The sequence below is a fragment of the Danio rerio genome, chromosome 7 (assembly GCF_052040795.2).
Source record: "Danio rerio strain M-AB ecotype USA chromosome 7, GRCz13ab, whole genome shotgun sequence".
NCBI classification, from domain to species: domain Eukaryota; kingdom Metazoa; phylum Chordata; class Actinopteri; order Cypriniformes; family Danionidae; genus Danio; species Danio rerio.
Window position 1 is genome coordinate 53,375,065 of NC_141027.1, and position 14,985 is coordinate 53,390,049.

The following is a 14,985-nucleotide window of genomic DNA, read 5'->3' on the forward strand; positions in this document are numbered from 1 at the left end:
AAGGGTTACAATCTCTTCTAAAGAGGAAAAGCCATATGTCCCAAAAGTTTTTCCCCCTTCTTTTAAAGTTAAAGATTTGATTGGATCTTTCTTTTTATGACCAGCAGATAATGGAAAAGTGATAAATGAAGCAAACAACAGTGTTTCCAAAGGAGGCAAGTCTGTCATGGGTGGTCAAGCACTGTTTGTCTATTATGTGTTACAGGTTTTCAGAAGCAACAAGTCTTTTCATCTTTTAATTGTTGTTTTTTTTTTTTTTTCTTTGACAGCAGGAGAGAAAAATTTAATAGGCACAAGGAAATGCCCCAGATGTCAGAATGTGTTTCCTTTGGAGCCTTTAAAGATTCATATGAAGGTGGGATGTTTAACGTAGATTGTTTTATGATTTATGTGGGGAGAAATGGACTCCTGTCTGAACCAAGTTAACCTGGTGCTGGACGATAAATAGGAAATTAATGAAAACTGAAATTCAGATATAACATATCATTTAACGTATTTTCCCCATGTTATTTTTACCATTTTAAATATTAACATGTGTGTTTGTTGCACTTGCTGTTTTTGCAAGGTCAATGGCTAATAAACTGTTCATCTCAGTCAGAGGTGTGTGAAATCTAAGGTGTAGACTAAAAGTGTAAAAGTTTCTGACGGTATGGTAAGCTTGAATAAAATATCACAAAATCCATTTAACAATGTATATTTTACCAAAATAAAACAAAATACATTTTATTTTTGGAAACATTTATAATATTTTGGAACAGTATACATGACAGAATTGACAGATATAGGTATAACAGAAAATTTTAGCAGTTTCAAAACCTTGACTTTTCCAAACCACGGTAAACCTTGAAACCGGTTATCATCCTCTGCCTAGAAGACTATATGTGCATCTTGAGGTAGACAGACCGAGCACTTTGTTTCATGGACAGAGGAGCAATCACATTCTTCCTGTTTATATCAGTAAATGCACAGTGTATTTGATGCTCTGTAAAATCATTCTCTGTGTTTTTCTCATACATGTCAATAGAGTCTTTTATAGCTCTGGTAATCGAAAAGCTGTATGTAAATCATGTTTTTTTGTCGCTGGTTTCTTATATATTGGGAAGGTCAAGAAGTTAGAGTTTAAAGTAAGAAGTAGAAGACTAGAAGTAGGACTAGATGTAATTTAAAGGCCAGCCCTTATGTATTGCCATCCGATGACCTCTAATGTGTCAAGCGTAACTAACTTTATTAATAATAAAAAAAATAGCAAAGGATTAATTGATTGTTTTGTTAAGTTTTTATGTTTTCATATTGTATCACATATTAATGTATAGAGCAGTCTTTTTGTGAAGAGAAATAGTAAATGCATTAAAACAATTAAAGGTGAAAGTAAACATTTCTTTAAAAGAGATCTAAGTTGTTTGATCCATTTTAAATGCTGAATATTTTTGACATTTGAAATGTCAGCATTTATTTATTTTGTGTGCAAAAAAAAGTTATTAAGATGTTAGCGTTTAAGAACCTTGCTTTTTACATTTAAACTGAAATTTAATGCTTCGTTCACAAGACATCTTTATTTTAGGAAATGTGTGCTTTGATTTCAGCTCAAGGTATTCAACCAGTAACCTTAAATAATTATTTTCTTTATTTCTTTTCTTTTATTAGTAAAACACTAAAACAATGTGCTCTTTGATTAGGAAAATAAATCCCACTTTTAAAAGTTGAGTATATCTATATGACAAATCTTTAATGAACTGCATAGCAAAAAAGTTAAAGTTCATAAACATTCAATTGAAATTGAAATAAAATAACTGTCAATAATGACAATGAAGGTAAAATGATCTAAAACATTGTCCAGCCCTACATGGTGAATTAAGGTGGTTTACTGGTGTTCGATTGCAAATTGTCTTGTTCAGTGTTTTAAAATAATTTGAATGGATTTAGACTTGTTTGCACCACTTTCCAGGCTCATACATGTAACACTTGAAATATGAGGTTTGCTTCCTGACGTCACACATTTTTAAGCTTCCAATGACTGATTAACTAGAAAAATTAAGAGGTGCAATAGGCAAGTAAAATATATTGACAGACACCCCTAATATAGTACTGAGACTAATGACACTTGTATTATATGAACGTTGGCATGTTTAATGTAGATTGTTTCATGAATAGTGTGGGGAGAAAAACACTCCTGAATGAAATTAAGTTAACCCGAGGTTATGGCTGCACAAATAGTATACAATAATGAAACCTTTTTTATTTTATTTTTTTAAGTTGTGCTGCCCTGAATTGTGGGACTCTGTGTTTCCCTCAACATCGAGGCCTGACAAGCAAATCATCACACCAAAAGTCGTTGAGTCCGATAAGGGCAAGCTCATCATGCTGGTTTCAGACTTCTACTATGGAAAAAGCGATGGGGATCCATCTCTGATGCCCAAAATCAAGTCCAACACTACCTTCAAGTGCAACAGCTGTTTAAAAATGCTCAAGAACAATATCAGGTATTTGTTGGAACGTTTATCAGATTTCACTTTATTAAACCTTGTGTTCCTTTGGGGATGTTTTCATCCACTCTGGGGTGATTTTGAGTCTTAATTTTGCCACAACGTTCCCTGTTTCAGCAATTGGAATTGTATTTGGTGACAAATCTTATTTTGACATATATTTTGGAAAAATGCTTTGAAAAGCACAAATTGGCTATCCTTTTGTTATGTTCGTGGCTATTTTTGCTCCATTGACTTCCATTATAATGACATTTTTTTTGATTGCAATGCCATGACAGCATATGATCACATATTCTTGATTGTTGCTAGTTTTCCCTGTTGAGAAGAGGTACAATTTTTACTGTTGCTCATCAGTTGCTGTGTTTAAAAGTAGTTTCTGCCTTCTGTATGGAGCAGGGTTGTCAGACTTCGTTCCACGAGGGCTGCAGCTCTGCACAGTTTAGTTCCAACCCTGCTCCAACAAACTTACCTGTAGGTTTCAAACAAGCCTGAAGGACTCAATTAGTATGACCAGGTGTGTTTAATTAGGGTTGGAACTAAACTCTGGAACTGAATTTGACACATGTGACATGAAGTATTTGCTTTGGGATTATTATAGTACTTTGCAGATACTTCCCCCTCCTTTTTCTGCTCCCCATGAATTCCTGTTTCAACTCCACTGTCCTATATTTCAAAGGTAAAAAAAAACCTTAAAAAATTATAAAAAATATATTTAATTTAAACATGTTTTATTTTTATATCTGCTGTCTTTGTGTAATTGTTTTGGCTTGCTTTGCTCATGAGAAAGATTGCTCATGAGAGCCATTAGCTACAACAGCCTGAAGACGGAGAGAGCAATAGTTAGAGAGAGCAAGATGGGGGAATCAGCCATTCTCAGACCTCATCACTGGATTCCCCCTCTCAGATGGATGACATTATCAGACCCCTGCTTCCTCTAGGGGCCCCAGATGAATAATGGAGGGTAGTTTGCCTGCTATAAGAACTGTTCCTGTGATTAAATAACTTTACTCAGCCACGGCATGAGAAAAGCCTCGGTAAGCTCCTTTTAATGGGGAGGCGCGTTTGCAGCACACCCCAAGTTCTGTCGGCGGGGGTCACAGTTCAGCCGCATAAAAATCCCTATTAGGGGAGCTGAGGTTGCAGAACACGCTGACTGAAAAATTGGCTGCTCAACGTCAGGGCACCGATGGCAGGTGAGGCAGAGAGGAAAGAGGCAGTCTGAGCATCACATCATTAAACAAAGAAGCGCTGCAGTATAATTGCCGGTATTATAATGGCTATTATGCACAGTTAGAACATGAACTTTAAGTAGAATGTTTGCTAATTTATCTTTTGAAAACCCTTGGGAGCTCAAACACTGCTTGAGTACACACTTGCAGGCCACGCACTGTTCAAAGGTGACTTTTAATGGTGCGTGTTTGTAATTTGGCTAATTATATTTAACCACGCATGAGTTTTACTTTGCATTCCCAGTGGATGATGTACATTAGCTGCTTTAACTTTGGCGTCTTCCCTTCAGACGTGTTTGATGAATTGCAGTTTATGATGAGTTGATAGTTCATGTGCTGTTCATTTATTTCTTGCAAAGCCAGTGCAATCTATAGACGAAGTTGGAGTATGACCTGTTTTATAAATAGGATGTGAACTTCGGTTGCAGCATTTGAAACTCTGATTCTCAGAGGATGTTATGCGTCTATTTTTGAATGCCTTTTGAGAAGCAAAAGGAAACTCCACTCCTGAGAGAGCAGACTCTTTGTAGTGGTTTACCTGTTTGAATGTTGTGCATCTGTTTGACATTCATTTCCCTGCACATCAAAGGCTTTCCTGCCTAGTTGTCCCCCCTCTGTCGACAGCGGTCCCGCTTGTGTCAGGCTGTGTTCTCCCCAGACACCAGCTGTTTGTGGAGTCGAGCGTTTAGCTTAAAGAGTGTCATTAATGTCACAGGTTGCAGGTGTATTCTGCATTCTTCTTCATTTTTGACTCCTCACACCGCTAAGTATACTGTGTGCTTTTTGCTCAGTAACTGAATAATTGTACAATTCAAATAGTAACGGTGAGAAAACAGTAGCTAAGAAAACATCTGATTGTAGTGATGTGGAGTGATGTAGTCATATTTTTACTTGTAGATGTGTGAATTTAGTGGACTGAACTGAGGAAATGAACCTGAGGAATTGAAGGTTGAGCCTTGTTTAGAATTACATCAAACCAATTTGGTCATTGAGTTCACTTAAAGAATATGTGTTCATTGAAGTGGAATTAATAACTTAATCAAGTCACACAATGATCCATATAAATATAATTTCTTGTCATTGTTAATTGACATAACGTGAACTTTTTTGTTATGGTGGTGTTGTTTTTCAGTTTTAAAATACAACACATTTTACAGTGTATCCACAGGGTCTTAAAAAGTCTTAATGTCTTAAATTTTAAAACCAAAAGTTTTAGGCCTTAAAGTTTTAAATGCACTGAAAAATAGTATTGTAGGTCTTAAATAATTTTAAACGAGTCTCAATTTTCCATTGTCCATGTAAAGCTACTCAATTGGACCAACACCCAAGTTTATTTATTAACTCTATTCAGCAACTCTATATTTATTAACATATGGTTTAATTATCCTCCTTAAAATAACATTTGTTTTTAATGTTTTAACTGGGTGATTAGAAAAAAATCGTTTTTTCTTGTGCGAGTCTGAAATATTATTCATAATTAGGTATGCTCAGATCAGGATTTTTAAAACCGATTCCTTGTCATGGTGATAGACCGATACTGAGTACCGATTCTGATGCTTCAAGCTTTATAGTGTTTTAAGCACATTTTCCCTCTAAGTATTAACCTTAAGAGAAAATCTTGCCTTAGGGGAATAAATGAAGGATGCTGCAGATTAGGGATGCAACAGTTATAGATTTTGGTAGTACGATTATAGTCTGAGAAATAATCACGGCTTCACGGTTATCACAATAATTATGCATTCATTAGTTTCAAACCTCACTAGTTCAGAAAATAAGATGAAAACTCCTTATATTTTAAGTTTTATTTATTGCTGCCCAGTAACTAATTAATACAGCACAAAAATAATATAAAAAACAAACAATAGTAAATTTATTTCTTTGTGCTTAAAAATAAGTTAATGTTTTTGACATTTAAACAGAAATAATTAGTACACTGTAAATAAATGACAGAACAATAAATAATAAGAAAGAACAATAAATAAATAAAAAACAAAAAAACAAAAAAACTGAATTTGTCTAATGTAGGACTTGAAACTGCCGGTGCTCCCAACTTAAAAAATTTAGGAGCACCCACCAAAAATTAATAAGCACCACTGCAACTTGTATATTAACAGATTTATTTTATTTGAAAACGACATCAATTAGGACTAACAAAAACCAGAAACAACTATCTAACTAATGCTGAGATGACTTATTGATATTTGTGCATTAATTCCAAAATGAATGTCTAATAATTATAAAATATTAATGATGACAAAAATGACAATAATTCTAAATCATTTCTCATTATCATTCTGCCTTGAATGTGTGTGTTATCTGCTATAAAAAGTCCAACTGTTACTTTATAAAAAAAAAATGTATTTATGGTTATCATCAAAAAAATGAAGCATTGCAGTAACAAATTCATATTTTACACTATTGTTTTATATGCTTTTCAATTTAATAAACAAAAAGAATGGACAAAACAGAAAGTCTCACTTCTGCATCTCTTTAAAAGTTTTGGTTTGGGTTTGGTCATTGTAAATGCTCAGCCTGGTTATGCTCTGATTGTCATCTCTCTTTGTTTGTGAAAAAAAGCCAGCGTGTCAGCCGGCCCATATAAGCGGGGCAGAGCAGGATTCTTGCGATGACCACCAGCGCAATACTGTAGTCATGAGCCGCAGTTTCAGATTAAACTCGGTAAAGGCGAGCTTCTTTGGCGATGATGTGTACAGTGTTAGGTTTTACATTTAGCGGACATTTGCGCTGAACACGTGGTGAATGCAACGCATCGAAATTAAGTCTTTCAGCACTCTCTCCAAAATCACTCAGTTGATCTCGGCTGGTGGATTAACATTCACTACATGATCGCTCTTATCGGCGGATTCGGCACCCTTAATAATAACTCTAAGTGGGTTTGCAAACCTGTGTACTTTTCATGTACTGCTTCTTCCTCAGACTTCAGCCACAAAAGCCCCCTGTCATCTTAAAGAGGTGCGCCTGAAAAGCTTTAGCGCGCTACATTGTGTGTGCGTCCCTCCCTCCCTATATTTTACAGTCTTTGGTCCTTCCAGTGGAAATAATGAACTTGCACAAGCTTGCCTTAGTTAATAGCCTCAGTCAAAGTTAATCTGGTGTGCGTGGTTATTAGTCTCAGTGACAAACTAGCGCCCAGTTTAGTTGCAGCAGTTTTGTTCCGTGCAGAAACACGGTGTTGAGAAGCCTTTATGATTAATTAACCATGACAAATTAAATTAGTAGTGAAAAACAGTTAATCGTTGCATTCCTACTGCATATAATAACCTAAACACGTCTCATTTAACCATTTATGGTGTCATGGCCAGAAGCAGCTTTACAGAAAACAATACATTCATTCATTTTACTTTGACTTAGGCTTTATATAATTTACAGGAGCATTTGTGCATCTTTCTCTGCTTGTAAACTTATAAACAAACACCTGCAATCGATTTAGGAGATCGGACAGATTGGCGAGTACTGATCGAGTCGTGAAATGTGATTATCGGCCAATACCGATCTTCGGCCGATCAATTAGAGCACCCCTGTTCGTAATGTTCCCTATTTTAGTGTTCACAGAAAAAAGCCTGTTGTACAGTGCTCTGATGCTATGCAATTTTAAAATATAGCATATGAACACGTTTGACATTTAGAAGAAAAGGCCTTTGAGCACAATGCACTGGTGTTGTTATTCAGTTTCAAAGTACAACATGAGCATGTTTGAATGGTGGAAAAATATGTGCTTGGGAGTTTAATAATGCAGAAGTATTAACATGTACAGAACATGTACAACGTTAAACAATTGTAAAACATAAATATATAGACAAATCTTAAGTCTGATGAAAAATGTGATGTGGGGAAAATGTCGTTTTGGACAGAAAAAATTGATTGTAAGGTTAATGAATTATTATCTTATTGGTTATGTATTTCCATTGATTAAAAGCTGACTGTAAAGCTGGGACTTTCAGCTGAATAAAACTAGACTTGGGCCCAATCCCAATTCTATTTTTGTACCCCTACCCCTTCCCCATGGCCCTTACAACCGAGGGTTAAGAGGAAGGGTTTCAAAATTTACCCCTAAGAATTGGGACAGCACTCCAGTACCTGCGCACGTCATCATATGTCCTCGCGATTTTTTGCTTCATATGAGATCAGGCGATGGCAATTGCTGGAGTGATTCCAGTTGTGTTATTTTTTGGTATTTATCTTCAGGAAATCACTGAAGACATATATTATGTTATCATAATAATTTAATGTGGCAATAAGATAGTAATACTGTGCATTTAACACAGTGGCCTTATTCATCTATGTAAACACACAAAAACAGCATTAACATTATAGCGGACACTGTGAAAAGCTCATTGACAGCCACTAGACTTTTCTGACAGGGTATTACAGTGTCATCGAGTATCAGAAAGTTGTGGGACTGCTGTACAGGAGTTATGATTAGGGATTATAGATTGTGAATAGATCGCGAAATTTAGTGTTTTTTATTTTAGCTGGGTTTTTTTTTTAAGCATGACGGTAAAACATGAACGCGACTGAATATATTTAAACGTGTTTGTAAAAATCCGTAATAATGACAAAAAAAACCTAATTTGATCTCCTTACTTCCGGGTGCAGCTGTTGCTGGGGTATTCTGGGAATTTTTTCTTACCCCTTGGTTTCAAGTGTGGTCCTGAAAAGTCTTCGTGTAAAGGGATGTATACCCCTTGCCCTTAGCCCTTCGCCTTCAAGCTAAAGAAAATTGACCCTTCGCTAAGCCACACCCAAAAACCGCCATCCACCAATCGTGGCTTAGCAACTGTAGCTACGCGCAGGTGCTCTGTCAAGCTTTCGAGCGAGGGAAACAGGCCAGAATGTTGTGCATATGGATTGTGAAAATTTAATACCTGGTATCCTTAAAGTTTGGACGGGATGGTGGAATTTTTTTTCCCTTTTCAAAACCAAAAACCCAAGAGGAGAAATCCCAGCATGGATCAAGCTACAGGAAAAGAGTTTTTCTCTCTTTTTTTTTTTACTCGATATTATGAGCACTGCTCCGTTTAAACCCGCGCCATAGTAACGTTAGTCATATTAATAGCGAATAGGTCATAATGACATGAGTTATTGATCCGGAAAATACGAATCTGCGAATCTGTGGCTACCCTTACTGAACTTCATATTTTAATCTGTTTCAAGCTACGAATATTTGAAATTACAAATCAACAGAACCAAACCGAGATATGACTGAGCACTTGCGATCAATATACTTGCTAATATTCGGCTCAAATCCATCAGTCTCCCTATTCTGGCTGCTCTTTCTATGAATGAATGTATAAGCTGTCCATGCTTGTTTCCTCGTCGGTTTGTAACGCTATTTTTCATTACACAACAATTAATCTATCAGGCTCTTTGGCTAAAATAGAGAAATCACAGTTCAATTTGTTATTATTAGATTATTTAAAAAATTCACCTCTCCTGCTGAGCATGAGCTAAGCTGTGGAATGGTCAGCGTATGAGGCGGCTAGGCTAAGCTAGCTTCAATTTTGATTGAATTATTCTCTAATCGGTTGCCTATTATGTCGTGAATATACCCTTGTAAGGCATACTGCAGTCCTTTTTGTCTGGCTTTCTCGGATATCTCTCCTGTTCGCCAAAAATGACATTATATCCCTGGCAATGTCTGACACTGACGCTTACACATTGTAAAAGCCATGCCAGGCATGAAAGCTTGACCGGCGTAGCAACAGTAACTAAGGAGGGCGGGGCTTAGGGAAGGGTCAATTGGGAAACCACTACCCCTTCACGGGCATGCGCAAAACGAGGGGTAAGGGGAAGGGTTAAGGGGTAGACTTGGGATTGGGAATAAGATTCAGAAGACAAAAATATGACAAAGTAAATGCAATTTAGTCAAAAGACTAAGACTAAACCTAAATCTGTAAAATTGAACAATGGTTTGCAATGAGAGTGCTGTTTTCTTCTTTTGATTTTTAGAATGCCAGCAGCATGCCAGAGTGCTGAGCATCCATTTTATGCATTTGAGCATTTGCAAAGTCAGAGTTGACTCCTGTACATTAACTGGTATAGTAACTGTATTGTCAGACTTCTCAGAGTTAACAGAGACCGTAATTTAGCAGCAAGTTGCTCACTGGGGCTATTAAAGCACACCTATTGACAGTCTTTAATAAATCTGTTGATTACATCAATGTAAATAAAGCATTCAGTTGAAAATCAGCACTGGGATACTCTTATCTGGATCTCTTCTCTCCATTTTCTCTTGTTCTTTCTTTGTAGTGCCCTTGTGGCTTCTCACCCCTCTGGTCCTTTTCTCTCTCAGGTTCATGAACCACATGAAGCATCACCTGGAGTTAGAGAAGCAGAACAGCGAGAGCTGGGAGAGTCACACTACATGCCAGCACTGTTACAGACAGTATTCAACTCCTTTTCAACTGCAGTGTCACATAGAAAGTGCCCACAGTCCTTTCGAGTCCAGTAGTAAGTCACAATCATAGCTTGTAAACAGACCCCCCAAAATAGCTTCTCATTTCTTTTCAGTGTTGGAAAGTTATGTACCTACCTGGCTGCTGTCATTTGGATTATGAGCTTAATTCAATAGTAGTGCGCAGTGATCATTAACAATATAGAAATACATTCCAGACTCGCACAAATCCAACTTTAAATTTGAAAACTAAATGATCATTGGATGTAGAATACAAGAAACCTAAAGAGATGCACCATGTTTTGAAAAAAAAAGCAACAACCTTTTTTTGGTTTATTTGTTTTACTGAAAAACCCAGGTTAATGACCTATTCTGCACCTAACCAGGAAACAATCAAAATGTGTTTGCTTTTAATGTTTAGGACACGTGAGGCGCATGACTTGATTATAACACTCAACTTTCTAGTCACAGGGTTCTTAAAGGGACACTTCACCCAGAAATGATGTTAATGAAATTGTTGATGAAATTCCATCCTTGATAAAAGGTGTGGAAATTAAATTCTTCTGTTGAACACACATAAAGATAAAGCAGCAAAACGAGCTGTTTTAATGTCTATAAATGAACTGAAGTGAATGAGACCAGAAGTCTCGAGCCAAAATTATTAAAATGGCTGTGCCTGCTCGTACGCAGAGAATAAGGTGAATAATAAAGCTAAAAAGGCCAACACTTCTGCCTGAAATTATGCCACACCATAATTATGACTGTGGGAGCTTTGCTATAAAAAGTAAACATAAAGTATTAGAAGTGTTAGTATTGGAAAACCAGAAAAAATTACATAACAAAATAGATAGGATAAGAGTTTTGAAAAAAATCTCACAGGACCAGAGCATTTTTTAAAATAATATAATAAAATTTGTATGGTTTGCACTCTTGATGTTATATATGTTTATAACAAAGCTAAAAAGGCCAACACCTTCTGACTAAAATCATGTCACACCATAATTGCTATTGTCAAACTAGTAGGGGCTTTGCTGGAGGTCTTGAGGTGATTAAAAAAATAATCATTGGTTTAATTGGAATAAGGTTATTTAACCAGAGGTTGGTAGTTTTAGTATAAGTGTATTTTTATCCTTTCTTTTCTTCAGCCAACTGTAAAATATGTGAACTGGCTTTTGAGACTGAACAAGTGCTTCTGGAGCATATGAGGGACAATCACAAACCTGGAGAAATGCCCTATGGCTGTCAGGTAAAGCTTTATCCTTGTTTTTATCTATGTTTTGTTTGTCAAATTCTTGGTTTTCATTTTGTTTTTACTCTTTTGAAGGTTTGCAACTACAGGTCGTCCTTCTTCTGCGATGTGGATAACCACTTTCGCACAGTCCATGAAAACACTAAAGACCTGCTTTGTCCCTTTTGTCTGAAAGTTCTTCGCAGCGGCCATATGTACATGCAACACTACATGAGACATCAAGTGAGTCTCAAACCTCATGTGTGCATTTCTGCTTGTGTTTTGTAGGGATATGGAAGTTGATTTATTACCTGCTGCTTGTTCGCGTATTTCAACTGAAGATGGTGAACATGAGTCTTTTTGACATCCTCTTGGACAGGACATCATCTGTCTTATGTCTATGGATTTGGAGCTTGAGATTTTACTGATCTGAAGTCAGCACAATGTGTAACTCATTTGTGTGCTGCCCCATTGGCTCTCACTCTAATGCTGGATTGATTTGGTTGTCTGCCGAACACCTTGGTGCAATATATAACAGTCTGACAGTGGCGGGTTACTCTATTCACCTTCTCTGGTTATTCCTTTTGGGCTTCTCCCTGGCAACAGCAAACACCAGAATTTATATATATATAAAACAACATTATTAGTCTGTAAACTTGTAATTCTTTATCAAATATTTCCTAAATGATGTTTAACAGAGCAATAACATTTTCCTTGTATTTCCTATTATATTGTTCTTTTGTGGAAAGTCTTATTTCAGTTTGACTGCAGTGTTTTGCCTATTTAAGTAAACTTGCCTAGTTAAGCCATTATGCTAAGTACAAATATTGTACTTAAATATTTTTTTATTGTCATCATCGCAAAGACAAGAAATTCATTATTGGAATTTAGTTAAAACTTTTGTTTAAAGGGCACCTATAATTAATATCATCTTTTGTAAGCTGTTTGGATAAAACTGCGTGTAGGTATAGTATGTCCACAGTCATACTGGAGTGATATAAACACAATGAGTCTCTTTTTTTAATTTTCTTTATTTCCTATGATTAAAATAGGATCCAAATCCCTTCTATTTTGAAGCCGACCGCAATGTGATGTAGGAGTGTGGTTTTATCACCCACCAAATTGATTTACAGACATGTATTAACATGTCTCTGCAGTAATGGGTATAATCTTATCAACAAGACAGGATGTGCGCAAAACAACTGGGATTAAAAGATCTGTTGAGCTCTCTGTGATCATCAATCATCATCAAATGTGATCAAGAATGAGTTTTACAAGTTTAAAACGTTTTTAAAACAGTGCATGTTTGTTATGAATTACAGCGATTTTACGGTCTTTATCACCACAGCCGCATGTCAGAACAATTATAAAAGAAGACGCTTCAAACCCGGTTTGTGGACGTTAAATTAGGTTTATTTTGTACATTAACATAACGGATATCTATACAGCAGTGGATATTAGCATGTATCTGGTCACATTTGATGTGCAAAAATGGTGCAAGGTTAAATGCGCATATCATGTCTGTGTGTACGTGCATAAACTTTCTAACAACACTGTGTGTGACTCTTTGTTGCAGAAAGGCTTGAATTAATTCCAAAACAAATACATTGAGTAATCATTGGTAAAGTTCTTACTGTAGTATTTCTCACAAATATCTGCTTCCTTCATTTCTGTCACTGTGCTGTTTATCTGACGCTGCAGAAGATGGAGACACACTCTGACAGGCATGTGGGAACGGTGGGCAGGGAGAACTAGCATTAAAGGCACAGGCAACAAAAACAGCTACATTGTGTTCAGAGCAAAAAATCCCAAGTGGTGCTCGATACAGAGCCATTTGAGGAGAGCTGAGCTCCAGCGAGGGGGAGCTTAAGCTTGAGCTCCACCTTTTTTGCACTTCTTCTATGAGTGATGTCACTGGGGGTAGGGTTAGGGGTGGGGTTGGTGTACGCATTAAAACAGCTTACAGGAGGAGGAGCGACAGCTCATGCTCCCCCTCGCTGGAGCTCAGCTCTCCTCAAATGGCTCTGCAGCGAGCACCCTCTCAAAAATCCAATATTCTGTAAGCTATAGTAAATCATCTGATGGGTGTTTTAAGCTGAAACTTTACAGACCCATTTTGGAGACACAAAAGACTTCTTAAATCTTGAAAAGGAGCTAAAATAGGTGCGCTTGGAAATATTTGAGAAAAAATGCTAATTGCACAGGAGGGCTATTCTCTTTAACTGTGACAGTATAAAATAGGGCCTAACATTTAAGCATTTCTTTTTAAAATGGTGATTGAACAGGGTCGATTATAGGATTAGTTAATTATTTAAAATCATTTATTACAGAGTATCCCGCAGCGTCTTAAAGTATTAAAATGTCTTGAATTAACTAAAATATAGTCTGTTGGTCTTAAATCATATTAAACAGGTCTTAATTTTCCTTTGTTTATGTAAAGCTGCTTATGCAACACACATCCAGTCACCAGCAATACATCTCAATAAAACTTTTAGCAAAACTATAACTATTATTATTTTATTTATTGTTTATTTGACATGGACACCACAATTACACTGGACAAACTAATTGCATTTGTTTAAGTGTTTTAGCAGACTCTTAACACCTGTCCAAGAGAGGTTTGATTATAAAATAAAGTCAAATAAATACATATACACAACTTTATAATTCTTTACATAATAATGCAATAAAATTTAAATGATTTTGCATGTGTACAGCTAGAGTCTGCTTGAATTGACACATTATTTAAAATATGTGACCAAATGATGATGAAAGTACAAAACATTTCTGCTGGGTTATTAAGAAAATCTTTATTTAACCTTTTATAAGTCTGAAATTTCATTCTTAATGGTCTTAAAAAGTCCTTAAAAGGTCTTAAAATTGACGTGGTGAAACCTGCAGAAACCCTGTATTAATAACATGTTTTATTTATTTATTAATGATTCTTTTTTTCTTTATTGTACTTTCTAGAAAAAGGGGATTCAGAGGTGTGGTAAATGTCGATTAAACTTCCTCACCTACAAGGAAAAAGTGGAACACAAAATACACTTTCACAGAACCTACAGGAAGCCGAGAAACCTTGAAGGATTACCTCCAGGAACCAAGGTGTGTTCTTAAACATCTTTGGAAATTTTGAAGTTAAAAATCTTTAACTATATAATAAGCACACATTAGGGATTCCCCTGTTCATTAGCCTGAATTTATCCTTTTAGGTGACAATCCGAGCCTCGATTTCTGGTGCACCTATGAGCACTGAATCTTCAAGCAAATCCTACATCATACCCACAAGTCCTGAATCCACAAAACAACCTTTTAGAACATCACCAAACTCAACCAAACCAAACGTAAATGGAGGAAAAGCAAAGACCGCAAACCAGTTCAACTGGAACCGATGCCTCTACAACACTGAGCTTAAACGTCTAAAGTGAGCATGCTTGTACACTTGTACCCAATTCTTCATAGTCATTTCTGAACATGGAAAATATGTAGATGAATGCAAAAAAAAAAGAGAAAAACTCCAGCAATTGTAGATGCTGGTGGGATTAAATGGGTTAAGCGCAAAGTATTCCTAAGTTCTTACACTTATTGTGCATGTACAGCTAAATGCATAGTCTTTCGTGCAATTCCTTG

The 14,985-nt window shown here is 36.3% G+C and overlaps 1 protein-coding gene across 8 annotated transcripts in view; it reads left to right on the plus strand.

The window, feature by feature from the left end:
• Positions 1-14,985, plus strand: part of znf280d (zinc finger protein 280D) — a 38,344-nt gene that overhangs the window by 15,537 nt on the left and 7,822 nt on the right. For 2 of the 8 annotated variants that reach the window (XM_087261871.1, XM_087261874.1), the window contains exons 6-13: positions 105-155; positions 270-355; positions 2,254-2,480; positions 10,026-10,183; positions 11,273-11,373; positions 11,452-11,598; positions 14,326-14,460; positions 14,568-14,779. In XM_087261871.1, coding sequence (XP_087117997.1) covers positions 105-155; positions 270-355; positions 2,254-2,480; positions 10,026-10,183; positions 11,273-11,373; positions 11,452-11,598; positions 14,326-14,460; positions 14,568-14,779 — 1,117 coding nt within the window. The remainder of the gene's footprint in view (positions 1-104; positions 156-269; positions 356-2,253; positions 2,481-10,025; positions 10,184-11,272; positions 11,374-11,451; positions 11,599-14,325; positions 14,461-14,567; positions 14,780-14,985) is intronic. The other 6 variants (XM_087261872.1, XM_087261876.1, XM_087261873.1 and 3 more) reach the window with 3 other exon arrangements.